Source organism: Nomascus leucogenys, chromosome 19 (assembly GCF_006542625.1).
Source record: "Nomascus leucogenys isolate Asia chromosome 19, Asia_NLE_v1, whole genome shotgun sequence".
Taxonomy (NCBI): Eukaryota; Metazoa; Chordata; class Mammalia; order Primates; family Hylobatidae; genus Nomascus; species Nomascus leucogenys.
In genome coordinates this window covers 25,115,804-25,133,305 of record NC_044399.1, presented here as the reverse complement: position 1 = coordinate 25,133,305, position 17,502 = coordinate 25,115,804, and the positions used below count along the sequence as shown (strand labels likewise).

At 40.7% G+C, this 17,502-nt stretch overlaps 1 protein-coding gene across 27 annotated transcripts in view; it reads left to right on the top strand.

Moving 5' to 3' along the window:
• DTNB (dystrobrevin beta) overlaps positions 1 to 17,502 on the top strand; it is a 297,564-nt gene that overhangs the window by 73,392 nt on the left and 206,670 nt on the right. For 25 of the 27 annotated variants that reach the window (XR_004027095.1, XR_004027093.1, XR_004027094.1 and 22 more), the window contains one exon: positions 2,813 to 2,967. The exons of the other annotated variants lie outside the window; for them this stretch is intronic. Coding sequence is in view for 22 of the 25 variants with exons in the window: in XM_030800614.1 (XP_030656474.1) it covers positions 2,813 to 2,967 (155 nt within the window). In the remaining 3 variants the exon portion in view is untranslated. The remainder of the gene's footprint in view (positions 1 to 2,812; positions 2,968 to 17,502) is intronic. 27 annotated transcript variants of the gene reach the window in all.

Below are 17,502 nucleotides of genomic sequence, written 5' to 3'. Positions count from 1 at the left end.
TCTTTTTCTTTTATTCATTGTGTGCCGATCATTAACAGTCTAATCGCCTTGAAACCTAGCTTTCTAAAAATTTGATCTCTACTTAAAAGTTTTTAAGCTAAATCCAGATCGCTTCCCTTTTTCATCGTTTTCTTTTATAACAGAAATACTCTTCTTATTCAGTCTTTATTTTTCTTTTTTTCTCGCTGTAAATTGGCTGTCATAGAATTTTTTCTTCAGTGCCCTATTTCCTGCTTATCACCAGTAAGAGATACACGCTGCACGCTCCTGTCATAGAGACTTTTATCCTACTCTTCTTTAGTGCCCCCCAGTCCCTATCCTCAACCTGTTTTCACTCCATCATTCCAGATCCTCTCTTTCAAGGCCTAGCTTCCAAATGTCTTTATTTTAGAACTTGACAATTCCTGCTTATGTGTTTTTGTATCAATTCTAAATTATATTTCGAAGGAGTGTGGTGTAATGGTATTTATTTTGGAGTCAGATAGGTGTGATTTTAAACTTGATTTGGCCTCTTTAACTTTTTGACCTTAAGCAAGTTAACCTTTCTAAGCTGTAATAGTAGAGTAATGCTTAGTATTAGAGTTTGTTGCATGAGAGCAAAAACCCGGAATAATAGTATCATAAACAAAGTTGAAGTTTAATTTTCTCTCACATAAAAGAAGTCCAGAGGTGGGTAGTCCAGGGTCAGTATGGTAACTTCATGTTCTTCTGGGATTCACACTTTATCTTTTCTTTTTCCCTACCATTCTAGAGTGATTTCTATATCAAGATTGAGATTACCACATAGTCCAAGATGGCAGCTGGAGCTCCAGCTGTCATAGCTGCACTCCAGATAGAAGAAGGAGGAAGGGAGTAAGGAAAAAGTGGCCTGCTTTTTTGGCTCAGTTAGGTTTGTTTACCTAGCCTTCTGGAAGTCCCCTACAACCCTTCTGCTTACAAGCTCATTTTAGCTAGAACTTAGTCACATGACCACTACTTACTGGGAACTTGCAACTTGTTAGTTGGTACATTCCTGCATGACATAAAATTAGTATTCTGTTACTAAGGAAGAAGAGGATAATGTGGCTACTGGCAGACTCGGCATAGTTAACTGAGGTGGTGCCTAGCATATGGTAGGGCTTAACATGTATCTTTTTGCCTCTATTTTTTCTGTTGTCAGCTCAAATTCTTCTTTGTTTCATGTGTATCTTATTTTTCCAGATACGTTGAAAGTTTCTTGGGAGATAAGGACCATTTGTCATATTTCTTTGTTGTGCTTCTAAACACCTAACAGAGTGCTTGCACTTGGACCACATAATAGGAACTTAATATGTATTTGTTAATTAATTTATTTTACTTTCTACTAAGGCCATCTTTTAGTCTCTTGCTGGATTTTTTCCCCCCATATGGGTATTTAATATTTTTCCATCAACTGTAAACTAGCAGCTGTCATGAGAGGACACACTGAAGATTTTCGTTCCTTTGGTAATTTCTTCTTTTCTAATGCCTTAAAAATTACCCTGTGGATCAATAACCTAACATTTTATCTTTCTTTAATTAGTGCATTTAAAATTTTTTTCGCCTGATGCTTCAGTATAAATTCCCCAAAATTGAACCCAAAAAGTAATGCATATATGTATATTACATATGTCTGTTAAATAGGTATAGATCTCTACTATACCTCTTCACTGTGAATATATAGAATATGAATTTTCTTTTCTTTTTTTTTTTTTGGAGACAAGGTCTCACCCTGTCACCCAGGCTGGAGTGCAGTGGTGTGATCATGGCATCACAGCTCACTGTAGTCTTGACCTCCTGGGCTCAAGCAATCCTCCCACCCCAGCCTCCCAGGTAGCTGGGACTACAGGTGCACACCACTATGCCTGGCTGATTTTTAAATTTCTTTTGTAGGGATGAGGTCTCAGTATGTTGCCCAGGCTGGATGAATCTTCAAAATGCTATGTTTGAAAAGTCCTCAGGAAATTATTTTCCTGTGCATATTTGACTTAATAATGTTTGTAAGGAAGTTCAACGGATTGAAAAACTGCCTAGGTCACATTTCTTTGGCAAATGCTTTTGACTTCGGTTTTCTTTTACTCCCCAACTGTGGATGAGAAGAGAGGAATGATTGGAGACAGGAACTCCCTGCAAGCAGATAAAGTTGTAGTAGTATTACTGGAAGCTTCTTTCTCATCTGCTTGACCTGACTTAATATAAAAATAGAGTCTTACAGTATCAAAATATCTTGGAATAGAAGAGTTTAGATGAGTTACTTTGATTCTGCTTTGGAACTCATTAGATAAATATTTTAAATATGCTCTGTGGCTCCTTCAGATGTGTTCTTTCACAGGCATGCATTACATCATCAGTATAGAATATACAAGTATAATACAATTTCTTTCATTCCCTATCACCAAGATGCTAATGTATTTATATACTCAATCATGCATATGTCTTATATAAACACATGTGGAGATACTAAGAGATAAAGATACGCTGCTGCAAATTCTTCTTGGAACAAAGTGAGGTATAAATAAATAAAAGTTATATATCATCTAGTTTTAAACACTCAAAAAGAGTAGGATAGTCATACATGAATGGTTATTTGATGTTTAGGTAGAATATTAAGTGAGTGGAAGAGAGGGGCCTCATCTGCAGGGTAGCCACACAGTGTTAATAAGGATGAGAATAGTTTTAATATTAACTAAAAGTCACAATAATTTTATGATACTTTTTTAATGATACTTTTTGTTTGGTATACAAATGACATAGAGCCATTTATAAAAAGCTGATATTCCTTATAGCTTGACTTTATTTGGTTTTGTTCTCATAGATGTTTTCTCCCAGATGTCAGATTCCAATGGCTTAATGATATTTAGCAAGTTTGACCAGTTTCTGAAGGAAGTTCTGAAGCTCCCAACAGCTGTCTTTGAAGGGCCATCTTTTGGTTACACAGAGCACTCAGTCCGCACCTGTTTTCCACAGCAGGTAAGGACAGTTTTATAGAATCTAGGGCTAGAAGAGCGCTCTTCCCTCCCTTCAACTTCTAACAGATTTCGCCAGATTGCTTCCAGTCTAGTAAGGTCATGAGTAGGGGAGGAAAAAAGCTTTAAAGGTGGTGGTGGGGAGTGGATGAATAAAAGCGGGAGGTAAAAATTCACCTGAAAACTCTTATGGGGGAACTGGGGGTGGGGGGGCGGTGTCTTCAGAAAAAAAATGAAATATTTTAAAGAAAAATGTTTAAGAACAAGTGTGTACATTTTTGCTACAGGACATATATTACTTTTTCAGATGAGTTCTTGAAACCATGAGATGAGGGAATTTTGATATAAAACTCTGTAACAATACTGCATTGTTTCCTGAGTGCTGGAGACAGGGAACGCTGTATAGCTCTCACTTGCCAGCATAAAATCCCTCAAGGGTACACTACCATTTTCATATTAGAAAAAGATAGATTTGATTTCCTTCTGGTGGTCTTGACAGAGAGGCTGGAATGAGTGTGTTTCTGAGATCTTAACCATGCTTCAGAGAACCGTCTACACCTAACAAATGGTTGCTACAGCCAGTGTCCATGCCTCAGCCAGAGGCTAGACACTGGCTGCAGCGTCCGTTTGTTAGCTTAGAGATTAAAGAAGCTTAATGTTAAACTTACCTAGAAAGTTCTGTAAAGGAATTAAAAAACACTTTGCTAAAACTAATAGGTAAAAAATTAATGGAAACAGGATATTGACATATTCTAAAAGTATCTCCCCATAAGATATTTATTAATTACAAAAAGAACATAGTAACTTTACAGTGGAGAAACTGATCAGATATCACTTTACCAAGTGATCAAAATCCCTATCACCACTAAAGGGATAAACTGATACCACCTGCCTCCTGATAGGACGCATTGAGAAGTACTCAATATCACTTCTCCGGTAACTCCTGCCAAGAAAGCATAACCTGAATCTCATCCCAAGGAAACATCAGACAAACTCCAACGAAGGAATTTCTACAACCTAACTGACCTTTACGCTTCAAAAGTGTCAATAATATGAAAGATTAAAAAAGATGAGGAAATGTTCTAGGTTAAAAGAGTTTAAAGAGACGTGAAAAGCTGAATGAACTCACAAGCCAGGATTTTCTGTTGCTATAACGGATGTTATTGGGACTATTGGAAAAATCTGAAAAAAGTTTATAGCCTAGATCATAGTGTTATGTCAATGAATGTTAACTTCCTGATTTTGATATTTGTATGTAATTATTTAAGAGCATGTCCTGTTTTTTAAAAATTTGAACTATTTAAGGATAAAGGAGCATCCTTCTGCAGTGTTAACATTTGAGGAATCTTGGTTAAGGGAAAATGGGAATATTTTGGTAATCTTAGAACCTTTTTGTAAGTCTGAAAATCATTTAAAGATAAAAAGCTAAACTATAAAAGGAACACATCTAAAGGTTTGAGAACTGAAAGGATGTTGTAAACTAGATCCTCCTGACCTGTGATACTCTGATTCAGAAAAGAATGAAAAACACATACACGGCCCCTCCCCACCTACATACCTTTTTACATTTAAAGTTAAGAATTCATGGTTATTTGAATTCAGACTTTCAAATAGTATTTAGTTTGTTTAGAGGTTATTCAGCTTTAGCACTGAAGGTGGCACCCATGATAATGGAGAATTATTTTTAGTAACATCTGAGGAGATATTCTTCCCAAATTTGTGCACACTTTGCCTGATTGGTTTTGGGCAGATTTGTCTCTATGCACTGTTTATTGTTTCTTTCAGCATAAATGGCAATCAGCATCAGCTTTTAGCATATTAAAAATATCTCCGTGCTTCAATTTTTTCTAATGAAACCTAGTTCACATTTCCCCCCCCCCGAATATGCATTTTCAAATGATGTGAGGTTGTCTGAACATAATCCTGGTACAAGAGTGTCCTTCAGGTGTTAACGTGCCTTTCAGGGACGTAAGTGAAGATGAGTATGATGAAGTCACAGCTCTCCTGCATTTTTTATCTGGAGCCCATCTCACTGCTGCTCGTGCTGCTGCCTTGGAGGTATCATCACCTTCCATGGTGGCCCACACAATACTCTGGGGTAATCTTGTGTATGGTGTACATATGGCTTTTCACACAAGATGCCTCCTGGAGGTCAGGCTAAAAATGGATCAAGTTCTGGAATGGTACTCTTAAGCAAAATGGTATTGGAACGGGGAAGGGAATTTATACAAAGAACTATCAGTGATGAACATTGAGAAATAGATGACAGTTACGTGGGGTATAAACCTAATCTTTAATTTAATTGCAACGTGAGTATTCCGATGAGAATCTGGTGTTGGAATAACAGTTTAAAATGTTGAAGAAATTTTAAAAAGTGCAGTTGTTAGTTCTAAGAATGCTATCTAGGATTCTGCAAATTAACCTTACGACATACATAATTGTGAGGCCTTTGAACTCACAACCTGATCATTACTTTTTACCTGCTTCATTCATATTCCTGTAAAAAAAATCAATCTGCATTTTTGCATACGTCAAATTTGGAAAAGAGAAGTTTATCTCAGTCCATGAAAATGTTAAAAAAAAAAAAAAACTCAGGGGAAGTAGAAATCACTCATAGAATATACTGATATATTGACCAAGGAGTGAGACAGCTTAGACAAAGTTTCACGCTGCAAGAGTTAAATTCAAGGAGTTTTGCGTTTCTTTTTGAAAATGGGCTTTTCTCATACAGTTTGTTTTGCTTCAGTATGTGTTTCCTTAATGAGAAGCAGCTCTTACATCATCAGAAAACAATGTTGATGCAAATTAGAAATTGCGTTGTTTTTTCATATGCACTTTTCCCCAGCATTTTGATGTTCTGGGCTGAACAAAAAAGCGATCACAATTAAAGAGAAAGTATGACTATTTTAAGAAAGAAGCTGAAAATCCTGCAGTACCTTCCTTTAGGGAGAGAAGTGACTGGTTTCAAGGACCCATGAGCTGCTTCGCTTTCTGCAGTGCTATGATGATGAAGCTGCAGCTGAGTGAAGAGGCCGTGAAGACGTTTTGCCTCCTGTGCTCACATGATCGATGGACAGAATTAAGTTTTCCCGTGGATCCGATACCTGGTTTTGATGAAACCGATCTATTTTGGAAGTTGTATGCTCGTCTCATGAAGAAGGAAATCAGTGGCTCAGGATCGAAGGCTGAAAGACACCATGCGACAGTGATACCAGTGCATGCACCTAGGGGGATTTAGTTTGGCTGATTATTTTGTTTGTCCTCTATTTACAAGGACATGTAGATTCTTAGTGGTTGTTCCAACTCTGTTTTCTTCATATACCTTATGATTTTTAAGTCCACAGTGTTGTACTCTGCACACCTTTCCATTATAGCATTTTGATGTAAAGAAATTTCAGCTTCTTAATGTAACACATTACAGCAGAAATGCTTTTTTTTTAATGATATGAAGAGAATTACACATTGGTTTATTTTAATATAGTTTTAATTCTTTTTTAAAACACATTTTTTTTTTTGCCTGGGAAACTAACCCAAAATAAGGTCTGTGGATTATGTAGTTTAGTTGTTTTTAAAACACAAGAGAAATTAGATACGTTTATAAGTTAATTCAGCAGAACCCATCTATTAGGATAGCTAAAATTAAATACTGACTTCGAGTATTGGTAAAGATGTTTGGAGCATCCAGTACTCTCAACAAACTGCAAGAAGCCCTGGTGATTTCTTAATAAAACTAATCTGACATCTCCTCATGACCTAGCAATTAAATTAAAACCTAATCCTAGGTTTTAAGACTTTTCAGGAGTGCTCTTATCAACTGTATTCATACTAGCACCAAACTGGAAGCATCCTGGATGTCCATTATTAAAAAAACATTGGAGAAAAGTTAATTTAAGAGACAGTATGTCTGGAATTTGCCCCAAAATAATGAAGGTTGGAGGTAAAGCAAAAGCAAAAATGAAACCAAATTAGTCATATGTTAAGAACTCTTGAAGCTGGATAGGCTCTTTTTTTTTTTTTTTTGAGATGCAGTCTCACTCTGTCGCCCAGGCTGGAGTATCTTGGCGCAATCTCAGCTCACTGCAACCTCTGCCTCCCAGGTTCAAGCGATTCTCCTGCCTCAGCCTCCCAAGTAGCTGGGATTACAGGTGCCTGCCACCACGCCCAGCTAATTTTTGTATTTTTAGTAGAGATGGGGTTTCACCATGTTGGCCAGGCTGATCTTGACCTCCTAAACTCAGGTGATCCTCCTGTCTCGGCCACCCAAAGTGCTGGGATTACAGGTGTGAGCCACTGCGCCTGGCTGGGATGGGCATATTATACTATTCTCTCTACTTTGATATATTTTTGAGAATTTTAATAATAGAAAAATTGTCATTGCAAATTTGTGATTGTGATTATTGTCTGAACATAGTACAGTATTGTTATAGCACCCCAAGACTAATACTTTGGTGAGTAGCCCAGATATATTAACGTTCTTAAGGGTTTACAAACTAACTGACTTTCAAGGCTTAAAAGTTGCTTAAAATAAGCAGTAAATGTATTTAAATTTCTCCCCAAATTTTCCAAACTTTAGAGTTTTGGAAAGTGCAATATTTCTCCTTAGAAAGGAGATGCTATTTGTTATTTATTAGGTCTTCATATTAATGGCATCTGCGGCTCATCTAGAACAGCCACTGCCACGATGCTGGCTGCACTGGGGGAAGCGTGGCTGGGGCTGCATGCTCCATAGAGCTGGTGGGAGCCAGGAACAGGCAGAAGCCCCACCCTATTCTCAGTTGACAGGGTGGGAGCTTCGCCTTCCCTGGGCTCAGCTGCAGCCAGTCAAGCCATGGCTGCAGACTGGGTATCTCTGCACTGTCAGGGGCCTGGGAAGGCTGCCCTTACCCCTGCAGGCTTGGAGGTGTCTGCTCCCACTGCCTGGCATCTCCCTGCTCCCAGCACCTGCTCCAGTGTCAGAGCGAGGCTGAGGCCAAGCTCAGGCGCTGTTGCAGCCTGGCCGGGTGTGCACATGCTCGGGGCAGCACTGACATGCCAGCCCCCTGCCACCTCAGCACCCCTGGACTTTGGGCACTGATGAGCATGGAGAACAGCAGTAGGAGGCAGACAGGCCCCTGGGTGGAAGGGCATGGGTCCCTGGTGAAGCCCCACCTTCAAGCCAGGGAGGGCCTGAAGCCTGGGGGTCAGGCTGCTAGTCCCATGGACTGGCATGGGAACTTGTGGTGCTTTTTCCAAGCCCACCCATGGCCACCCATGGACCAGTCAGCATGCACTTCCTCCCCTTTAAGGCCCATAAAAGCCCTGAACTCAGCCAAACTCAAACAAATGATGGGACTACCAGCTGTGGAAAGGAGCTACCCACCCCAGAGTCTCCTGTCTGCTAAGAGCTGAAGAGATGATGGGACAACCAGCTGCAGAGAGGAGCTACCTTGCCAGGGTCTCCTCTCTGCTGAGAGCTGAAGAGACGTCAGGACGACCAGCTGCAGAGAGGAGCTACCCACTCCAGAGTCTCCTCTATGCTGAGAGCTGAACACTTGTCAGGACACCCTGGCTGTGGAGAGGAGCTATCCACTGCGAGTCTCCTCCGAACTGTTCTATTGCTCAATATTAAGTTCCTCTTTACCTTGCTTACCCTCCACTTGTCCACATACCTCAATCTTCCTGGGTACGGGACAAGAACTCGGGACCCACAAAGTGGCAGGTCTAAAAGAGCTGTAACGCAAACAGGGCTGAAATATGCTCCTTGCTTGCCATGTTGTGGGCAACAAGAAGAAGAAAGAAGGAGAAAAGAGCTGTACCCCTCTGGGGAGCCCAGACATAGGAGCTCCCCAAGCCAGGGCTGTAACACCCTCCTTGGGGCTTTACAGTTCCTGGCGTCTCCAAGCTTCTGGGTGCCACCGTGTTCGCTGGTGCCAGCTGTGGAAGCAGCTTGCAACATGCCTGGTCCAGTGCAGCCTCACAGAGAGCCAGCACCTGTGCTGGTGCCTGGAGCTGCCTACCCCACCGCAGCTGGCATGCCTGGCTGTGCATGGTGGCCGGACCTCACACTCCTTCACACTCCCTTCACTGCTCTGCACCTGGCTCGCCCTTGGTAGGCGTGAGATCCAGGCCGAGTGGGCGGAATGAGTCCAGTGGGCCCAAGCAAAACTTGGGCAAAGGTGCCACTGGCCACAAAGGAAAAGTATCACCCCAGGAATCCTGTAACAACATTGACTTTAGTTTGAAGAGTTCAACCCACCTTGCAGGGAACTTTTAATTTGATGCCTATCTTTACGAAAAGGAAACCTGAGGCTGGGCACAGTGGCTCACGCCTGTAATCCCAGCAGGCCGGGGCGGGTGGATCACCTGAGGTCAGGAGTTCAAGACAGCCTGGCCAACATGATGAAACCTCATCTCTACTAAAAATACAAAAATTAGCCAGGCGTGGTGGCAGGCGCCTGTAGTCCCAGCTACTCAGGAGGCTGAGATAGAATTGCTTGAACCTGGGAGGCAGAGGTTGTGGTGAGCTGAGATGGCACCACAGCACTCCAGCCTGGGCAACAGAGTGAGACTCCATCTCAAAAAAAAAAAAAAAGAAAAGAAAAGAAAAAGAAACCTGAATAAGCAAAGAATGGAGAGAGAGGGAGGAGAAGTGAGCACATAGGAAAGTAGACACGTTCTTACAATCAGTATATGCAGGAGATACTGTTGATAACACTTTATTGGACACCATGCCACATTTCCCTTGATTCACGGAGGGAGCGGCAGTTGTATAAAAATGGGATTATACTATTGCTGGTTAATTTTAAGAATAGCAATAATATTTCATGCCTGGAGGTGTCCTCTGATTACATTTGACAAAATATTCTCTCCAGCTATGTAGTGAAATGATTTTTCTCCTCACTTTGGAGTGAGACATCTTTTGGACGTTCTGACTTTGTTTTCCTGCACATTGAATAGAGTTTGGCAAGCATTGCCTGGCACGTATATCTATATTTGTTATTTCATAGGTATTCTAATTAAGGAGATTTTATAATCTCCGTTAGCAACCCTTTGCTACTGTGTACTTTGGTGTGCATTAGTAATGTTTCATTGATTTGAAGACACTTCTTCATATCTTAATATTTCTGATGTTGAGATACATAGCCAATGATACCTCACAATTGCAGTTGGTTAGGCCGTGGTTATGATGGGCTGTCATTTCCTGCACATGCGTGAACTTGATCATAGCTGATCATTTGTTGTCACTTCAACTGAGTTGTATCCACTTTTGGCGCTACATGTGTTGTCATTTAAAATGTTCTCAGAGGCCAGGCACAGTGGCTCACACCTGTAATCCCAGCACTTTGGGAGGCCGAGGCAGGTGGATTACAGGGTCAAGAGATCGAGACTGTCCTGGCCAACATGGTGAAACCCCGTCTCTACTAAAAATACAAAAATTAGCTGGGCGTGGTGGCGTGCACCTGTAGTCCCATCTACTCAGGAGGCTGAGGCCAGAGAATCGCTTGAACCCGGGAGTCAGAGGTTGCAGTGAGCCGAGATCATGCCACTGCACTCCAGCCTGGCAATAAAGGGAGACTCCGTCTCAAAAAAAAAAAAGAATTCTCAGAAGAGTCTACCGTGATTTGGCATTAAACACAATGTTGTTATAAATGCAGAAAGGTGTGGACAGAATAGAGGGGAATACACTGGATGTTAGTAAAACAAATATTCAGCATTGGAGGAATTCCATATTATTTTGCAAAGCAACAACCAGGTGCTTTTTAGAGCCCTTTTTTTTTTTTAAGGAGGCTTTATAGAGCCTTTTTAAAAAAGAGGATATCCCCAAATAGTTGAAGCTGTATTTTTTTATTACTGAGATATAACCAAAATAATTTCTTGTCACACTAAAGCATTGCCTCTGAAGGTAGACCAAACTGCCAAGTTCCCCTGAATAGATGAAAGGAATTTCAGTTCATCAAGAGGCTGGTGTGACCAATTCACATGTCAGGAAGGATTATGGTTAATTAAGTCATTGAGTTAGTTAAATTGGCTGAGTGCTTTTCTTTCTTAGGGGTAGAAAAAAAAATAATGGTGTATCTTACAAGTGATCTTATAAGTGCATCTTAGATGGGATGAAATACAGGGTGTAGAATGGGTTTTATTTTGATCAAGTCTCTATAGTAATGAGGCCTGTCTCACTAGCATAATTAGATTGAACAAAATTGTAGAGACCTAGAAGTGAGATTTTGTTCTAGTTGCGCCTGTGAAGGAGAGTGTGTCTTACTAAATGAAACCTTACATAGAAATGACAAGTGGCTTCAAGATTGTTTTCTTTTTAGAAAAGGATTTTTGTTAGCAGTACTTGCTGTCCACATGCTCTAGGAAAGCACCTCCCCCCGTCCCCCCGGCTTCCCCACTGATGATTCATGAGCTGAAAGAAGTTCCCCAGCCATGGCCGGGCACAGTGGCTCACGCTTGTAATCCCAGCACTTTGGGAGGCCAAGGCGGGCGGATCACGAGGTCAGGAGATCGAGACCACGGTGAAACCCCGGCTCTACTAAAAATACAAAAAATTAGCCAGGCGTGGTGGCGGGCGCCTGTAGTCCTAGCTACTCGGAGAGGCTGAGGCAGGAGAATGGCGTGAACCCGGGAGGTGGAGCTTGCAGTGAGCTGAGATTGCGCCACTGCACTCCAGCCTGGGCAACAGAGCGAGACTCTGTCTCAAAAAAAAAAAAAAAAAAAAAAAAAAAAAAGAAGTCCCCCAGCCTGTGGGGTGTGGGACTGTTGGTCCAGGTCCTTCTTGGTGTTCATTGGTGGCACAGTCCAGTGTGCAGTCCCATTCTGGACTTCCAGTGTCCCCTCTGGCTTACTGCTTTATGTATGACTAACTAGTATTCAAGTAAAGCAGAAAAATTCATCACCCAAAAAATGAAGGACCGTGGTCTCCTCGTCACTTTATTCAGTGGCTCAATGGCAGACTAAGGAAGAGGAGTGTGCTTTCTCAGATGTTGCTTTTATTATTCCTTTTAATCATAAGCAAATTTGAGTTTAAATCATCATTTTGCAGTATAGCTCTGTTGATGTCCTTATTTTTCATAAAAAACTCGACTCACTCCTCATTGCCTGCTGGATAAAGTTCTTAGCATGACGTCGTGGCTCTCACCAATCCAACCACAGCCTATCTTTTCACCGCCATTCCTGATTGCTCCCGCTCTACCGCATCCCTTGCCTGTTCCTACCCTTAGCATACCATGGGATCTTTTTAGCTGTTGCCGCAGGGCCATGGGGTTGCACTGTTTACATCCCCCTCAGTGTTGTGTGAGAGCATCTATCTCTCCACAGCCTTGCCAACAGCACATGTTCCTACACTTTTGAATTTTTGCCAATTTGATGGGTGAGAAATGTTATCTCAATGTAGTTTTGATTTGCATTTCTCTTGTTTTGAGTAACCTGTTTTGAGTGAGTCAAAGCAGACAAACTTTTTGTCTTTGTTTATATTCTTAATTCTCACTGAAATGCCAGTAACCCCTGACTTTGTCGCTCCTCCAAAAAAGGCTTCAGATTCCACATCCCAGCAAAAATGTGCCTTCTTCTTTGATCTTTTTAATCTTTCACCTTAGGATTGTGTGCTCTTCTCTACTCCCATGACATGTTACCTACAGCTCAGTTATGCCCTGAAGGGAGGGACCTTGCTCTCCTTCAGCTTTTCATCCCCAGTGACTGCCAGTGTCTGGAAAACGACTGATACTTACTATTTCCTGGATTAATTGAATGATTTTTAAACTTTTTTTTTGAGACAGAGTCATGCTATGTCGCCCAGGCTGGGTGTAGTGGTGCAATCTCGACTCACTGCAACCTCCACCTCCCAAGTTCAAGCAATTCTCCTGTCTCAGCCTCCCAAGTAGCTGGGATTACAGGTGCCCACCACTGCACCTGGCTAATTTTTGTCTTTTTGGTAGAGACGGGGTTTCGCCATGTTGGCCAGGCTGGTTTTGAACTCTTGAGCTCAAGTGATCCACCCGCCTCAGCCTCCCAAAGTGTTGGGATTATAGGTGTGAGCCACTGCATCCGGCCGCCTGACCTGAATTGAAGGATTTGAAATTAAGTATGACATGAGAAAATTAGTAATTTTGGTTTGAATTCTAATTGAAAGCTTAAACTTCATAATATACTTGCATCCTCCTTGTTTTCATCGATATTATTCCATGATTTTCTCAAAGGAAATAATGTTTGCAATGAGAGAAATATAATATTTCAGAATATTTGAAGTTTTTCTAATCTTTCCTTTATCCATAACAAACAAAAGTATCTCTAATAAAAAGCAGAGTAACATTATATTATTTTGTCATTATAAATTACTCTTATTTTCAAAGTCCAAAATAAATCTGTGATGTGGGGAAATTCAGTGTGAAAATAATTGAAAGGCTGCCCTTTTCAGTTACAACAACTCTGTAACTCTGATTAATGTATGTTGGTCAGATAAAATATCTCTATAACTGTACTCAGAAGTTTGCATAAAAACGTTTCAACCTGAAAACTTTAGAAGTGTCCCTTTCAAGACAGTTAACTAAATGCCATACATTATTTAAATGATAAGGCAATGGGTAAATATTTATATGTTGCACATAGTAGGAGTTTTTGTTGGAAATGAAGTTGGAGACTGTAGCAGTGGTGATCTATTGCTAAATTATTTTACTTTCTCATGTTATTTTATTGATACTGGATTTTTCATTTTTAAGGGGTTATTCCTCTCCCCTTTTAAAAATGGGAAGAGGTAGTCAAGGGTGGAGGAAGGGAAGTGAGAATGGCATATAGGGTAATAGTTGTCAGTCTAGATTAGAATAACAGAGCAACAAACAGAAACACTTGTTTCTAAGAAAAAATATGTACTGCATACAATGATGAAAGCAGTCTCAGTGTTTTATAGAGGGAGCCGTAAATCATGGTTTTGCTCAGTGGATCAGGCAGCTGTTAAAAGGATTAGAAATGAAGAATTTGTACAAAACAAAATGTTTAATAGAACGTTAAGTGAAAAAACAGATGATGTATTCATATCTATTCTGTTCACAAGTATGTAGAAATATATATACATCTGGAGGGAAATAGAGAAAAATGAGAATTGTGGGAATGCATGATTTGCATTTTATTATAGTTCGTATTAAGCTCTTAAAAATAAGGAGAAATGGAAATTTCGTATTAAGCTCTTAAAAATAAGGAGAAATGGAAAGAATATGTTCAACTCAAGAGCAAAAACAAAATAAAAAGATAGGAGACAAAAAGAGCCAACCTACCTTTCATAAAATTATTTATTGAGTCATGGAATTTTAGAGATGGGAAGCCTCTCCTAACAGGTCTCAAAATTTTTGGCCTCAGCACCTCATTATACTGTAAAAATTATTGAGGACCCCAAAGAGCTTTTATTTATATGGATTAAGTCTGTCAGTATTTCCATATTGGAAGTTAAAATTGAGGCTGGGTATGGTGGCTCATGCCTGTAATCCCAGCACTCTGGGAGGCCGAGGTGGGTGGATCACTTGAAGTCAGGAATTCAAGACCAGCCTGGCCAACGTGGTGAAACCCCGTCTCTACTAAAAATAAAAAAATTGTCTGGGCATGGTGGTGCACGCCTGTAGTCCCAGATACTTGGGAGGCTGAGGCAGGAGAATTGGTTGAACCTGGGAGGTGGAGGTTGCAGTGAGTCAAAGTCGAGCCACTGCACTCCAGGCTGGGCAACAGAGTGAGACTCTGTCTCAAAAAAAAAAAAAAAGTAAAATTGAGAAATAAAAGAAAATTAAGTCACTTAAAATGATGAACCTATTATATGTTAACATAAATAACATTTTTATGAAAAATAACTATTTCAAAACAAAAATTTAATGAGTGCCATGGCTTTGTATTTTTGCTTATCTTTAATATTTGCCTCTATAGAAGACACATGGATTCCCATGTTTGCTTATCCATTCAATCTGTTGTGATATGCTCTTTTGGTTAAAATTTGGAAGAAAATTTGGCCCCAGACAGCTATATAGTTGGGAAAGGGAGAGTCTTTTAGTAGCCTTTTCAGATAATTGTGGCTTCGTCACATCGTCTGTGGAAAACCCCACTGTACACTCTTGAGAGAATTAGATTGAAAAATACCAATAATGTCTTAGTATTACTATTAAATACTCCAAAGCTCCATGAAACTTCATGAAAATGTTTAAATACCTTCCAGGGGTTCCCTGATCACACTGAGAACTTCTATTTTAGCCCTTGAAAGATGAGAAAACTGAAACTCAGAGATGTTCAGTGATTTTCTCCAAATCACATGGTTGGTGGAAGACAGAGTGCTTGGACATGGCTCTGCTAGTTTCATTCCTCATGTTTTTGGAAAACGTCATATATGGCGTGACTTTGGGACAACTTTTGGAGATTGAGCCTAAGTTTATTTATGCGGGTCTTCAGAGATATCAAAATCTAATTCTACCTTGTCATTTTGAAGATTAAAAAAAAAACTCCATGGTTGGGTGCAGTGGTTCACGCCTGTAATCCCAGCACTTTGGGAGGCTGAGGTGGGCGGATCACGAGGTTAAGAGATCGAGACCATCTTGGCCAACATGGTGAAATCCCATCTCACTAAAAATACAAAAATTAGCTGGGTGTGGTGGCGCATGCCTGTAATCCCAGCTACTCAGGAGGCTGAGGCAGAAGAATTGCTTGAACGAGGGAGTCAGAGGTTGCAGTGAGCCAAGATCGCGCCACTGCACTGCACTCCAGCCTGGCGACAGAGCGAGACTCCGTCTCAAAAACAACAACAAAAAAAACACAAAAACTCCATGGTAGGCAAATCAAAACTTTTTAGAGAAAGTAGTATTAGAATTATAAGTGGATTATAAAAATGTAATTTTTAACACATACAAGCTATAGAAATATTAAACTTTTAATTTATGACAAAGGATATGATACATTTAATTTTGTTTGCAACTTTTTACTAGCTAAAAATTTTCTAGCATCTTCTATCTCGATAATTTTATTTTATATACGTGTGTGTGTGTGTGTGTGTGTGTGTGTGTGTATGTGTGTGTGTGTATATATATATATTTTTTTTTTTTTTTTTTGAGACAGAATCTCACTGTGTCACCCAGGCGGGAGTGCAGTGGTGGTATCTTGGCTCACTGCAACCTTTGCTTCCTGGGTTCAAGCCATTATCCTGTCTCAGCCTCCCAAGTAGCTGGGATTACAGGCACCTGCCACCACACCCAGTTAATTTTCGTATTTTTAGTAGAGATGGGGTTTCACTGTGTTGGCCAGGCTAGTCTAGAACCATCTGCCTGCCTTGGCCTCCCAAAGTGCTGGGATTACAGGTGTGAGTTGCCACACCCAGCCAATCTCAATAATTTTAAATAGACACTTTTGACTTTATCTTGGTTTGTTGGTTATTTGCATGTCCATAGAGGCATTTTCCATATCTGTTCCTCCATTCAAATATTAGGTGGCTTTATGGTATTTAATGTTATTCACTGGTTCCTCCCAGATCCCACCAAGGTCTCAACCGATAGTATTCTTGGATACTGAGATGGAAAACACTTAGGGTAACCTTTATTTAGCCTATTTGGGTAGGTACTTCTCATGCTTCACCATCAGTGCTCAGTGATGTATAGAGGCCCTTTGAATGACAGCTCCATACCGCCAATCATTCTGTCAGCCCTTTTGCATAGCTCTCGGCTCCTCCCGCCCCCACAGTAGTTCCATATTAGAAGTTAAATTGAGGAACTGTCCAATTACTTAACTACTTCCTGCTGGCCTGCAGGCTTTCTGGAGATGAGACTGTCCCTCGGCTTTCCTCATCTTTTCCAGATTTTTATTGCACAGCTTCTTTCCTGCTATGCCTTCTACTCTACCTCCCTTTTCTATTCCCCATTTACCGGTTTCTTATTTTAAATATTATTCTCAATAAGATGACCTCCAATTTATGTATACTGGAATCAAGATGCAGAGGAATAAGTCTGTCTAGTCTCGAGCCTTGTGAGACAGGAACTCTTGTTGGGAGGGTCCAGTGGTGGGTCCGACGGCAGCCCTGGGGGCCTCTGTCCTTCAGGCCAAGCATCACAGTGTCTTCACTCCTCGCTTCCAGTTTGTGTTAAATATATATTTTTTAGTGGTAAAAATCAGAGTTATTTTGTAATCAGCCAGCAATATCTTTAGGTCAGCCCTAACCAATTTTATCTTTTCTACCTTTTTCCCCCCTGACATAAATGATTTAAACATTTTATGGGGAAACACCTATATTTTTTATATCCTGTTCTTCACATTAAGAAAGTGGTGGGACTGAGAACAGTTACTCGGGAGAGACCAAGGTGAAATTCTGGGTGTGCGTTTGGCTTCGCCCCAGCCACCACCCTGCCTCTGAGTGGTGGGATCAGGACATGGAGGAGGCAGCCAATGGCCGTGCACCTCCTGAGTGTGTGCCCTGTTGTCTGGGCTCTTCTTTTGGAACAATTTGAAGTGAGGTTTTCATGTCCAGGTTACAATCATGGAACTCTCTTGTTGAGTTGTGTGACCTGGACTTTCAGCTCCTTTTTCCTTTTCTTTGGAGCTGGAA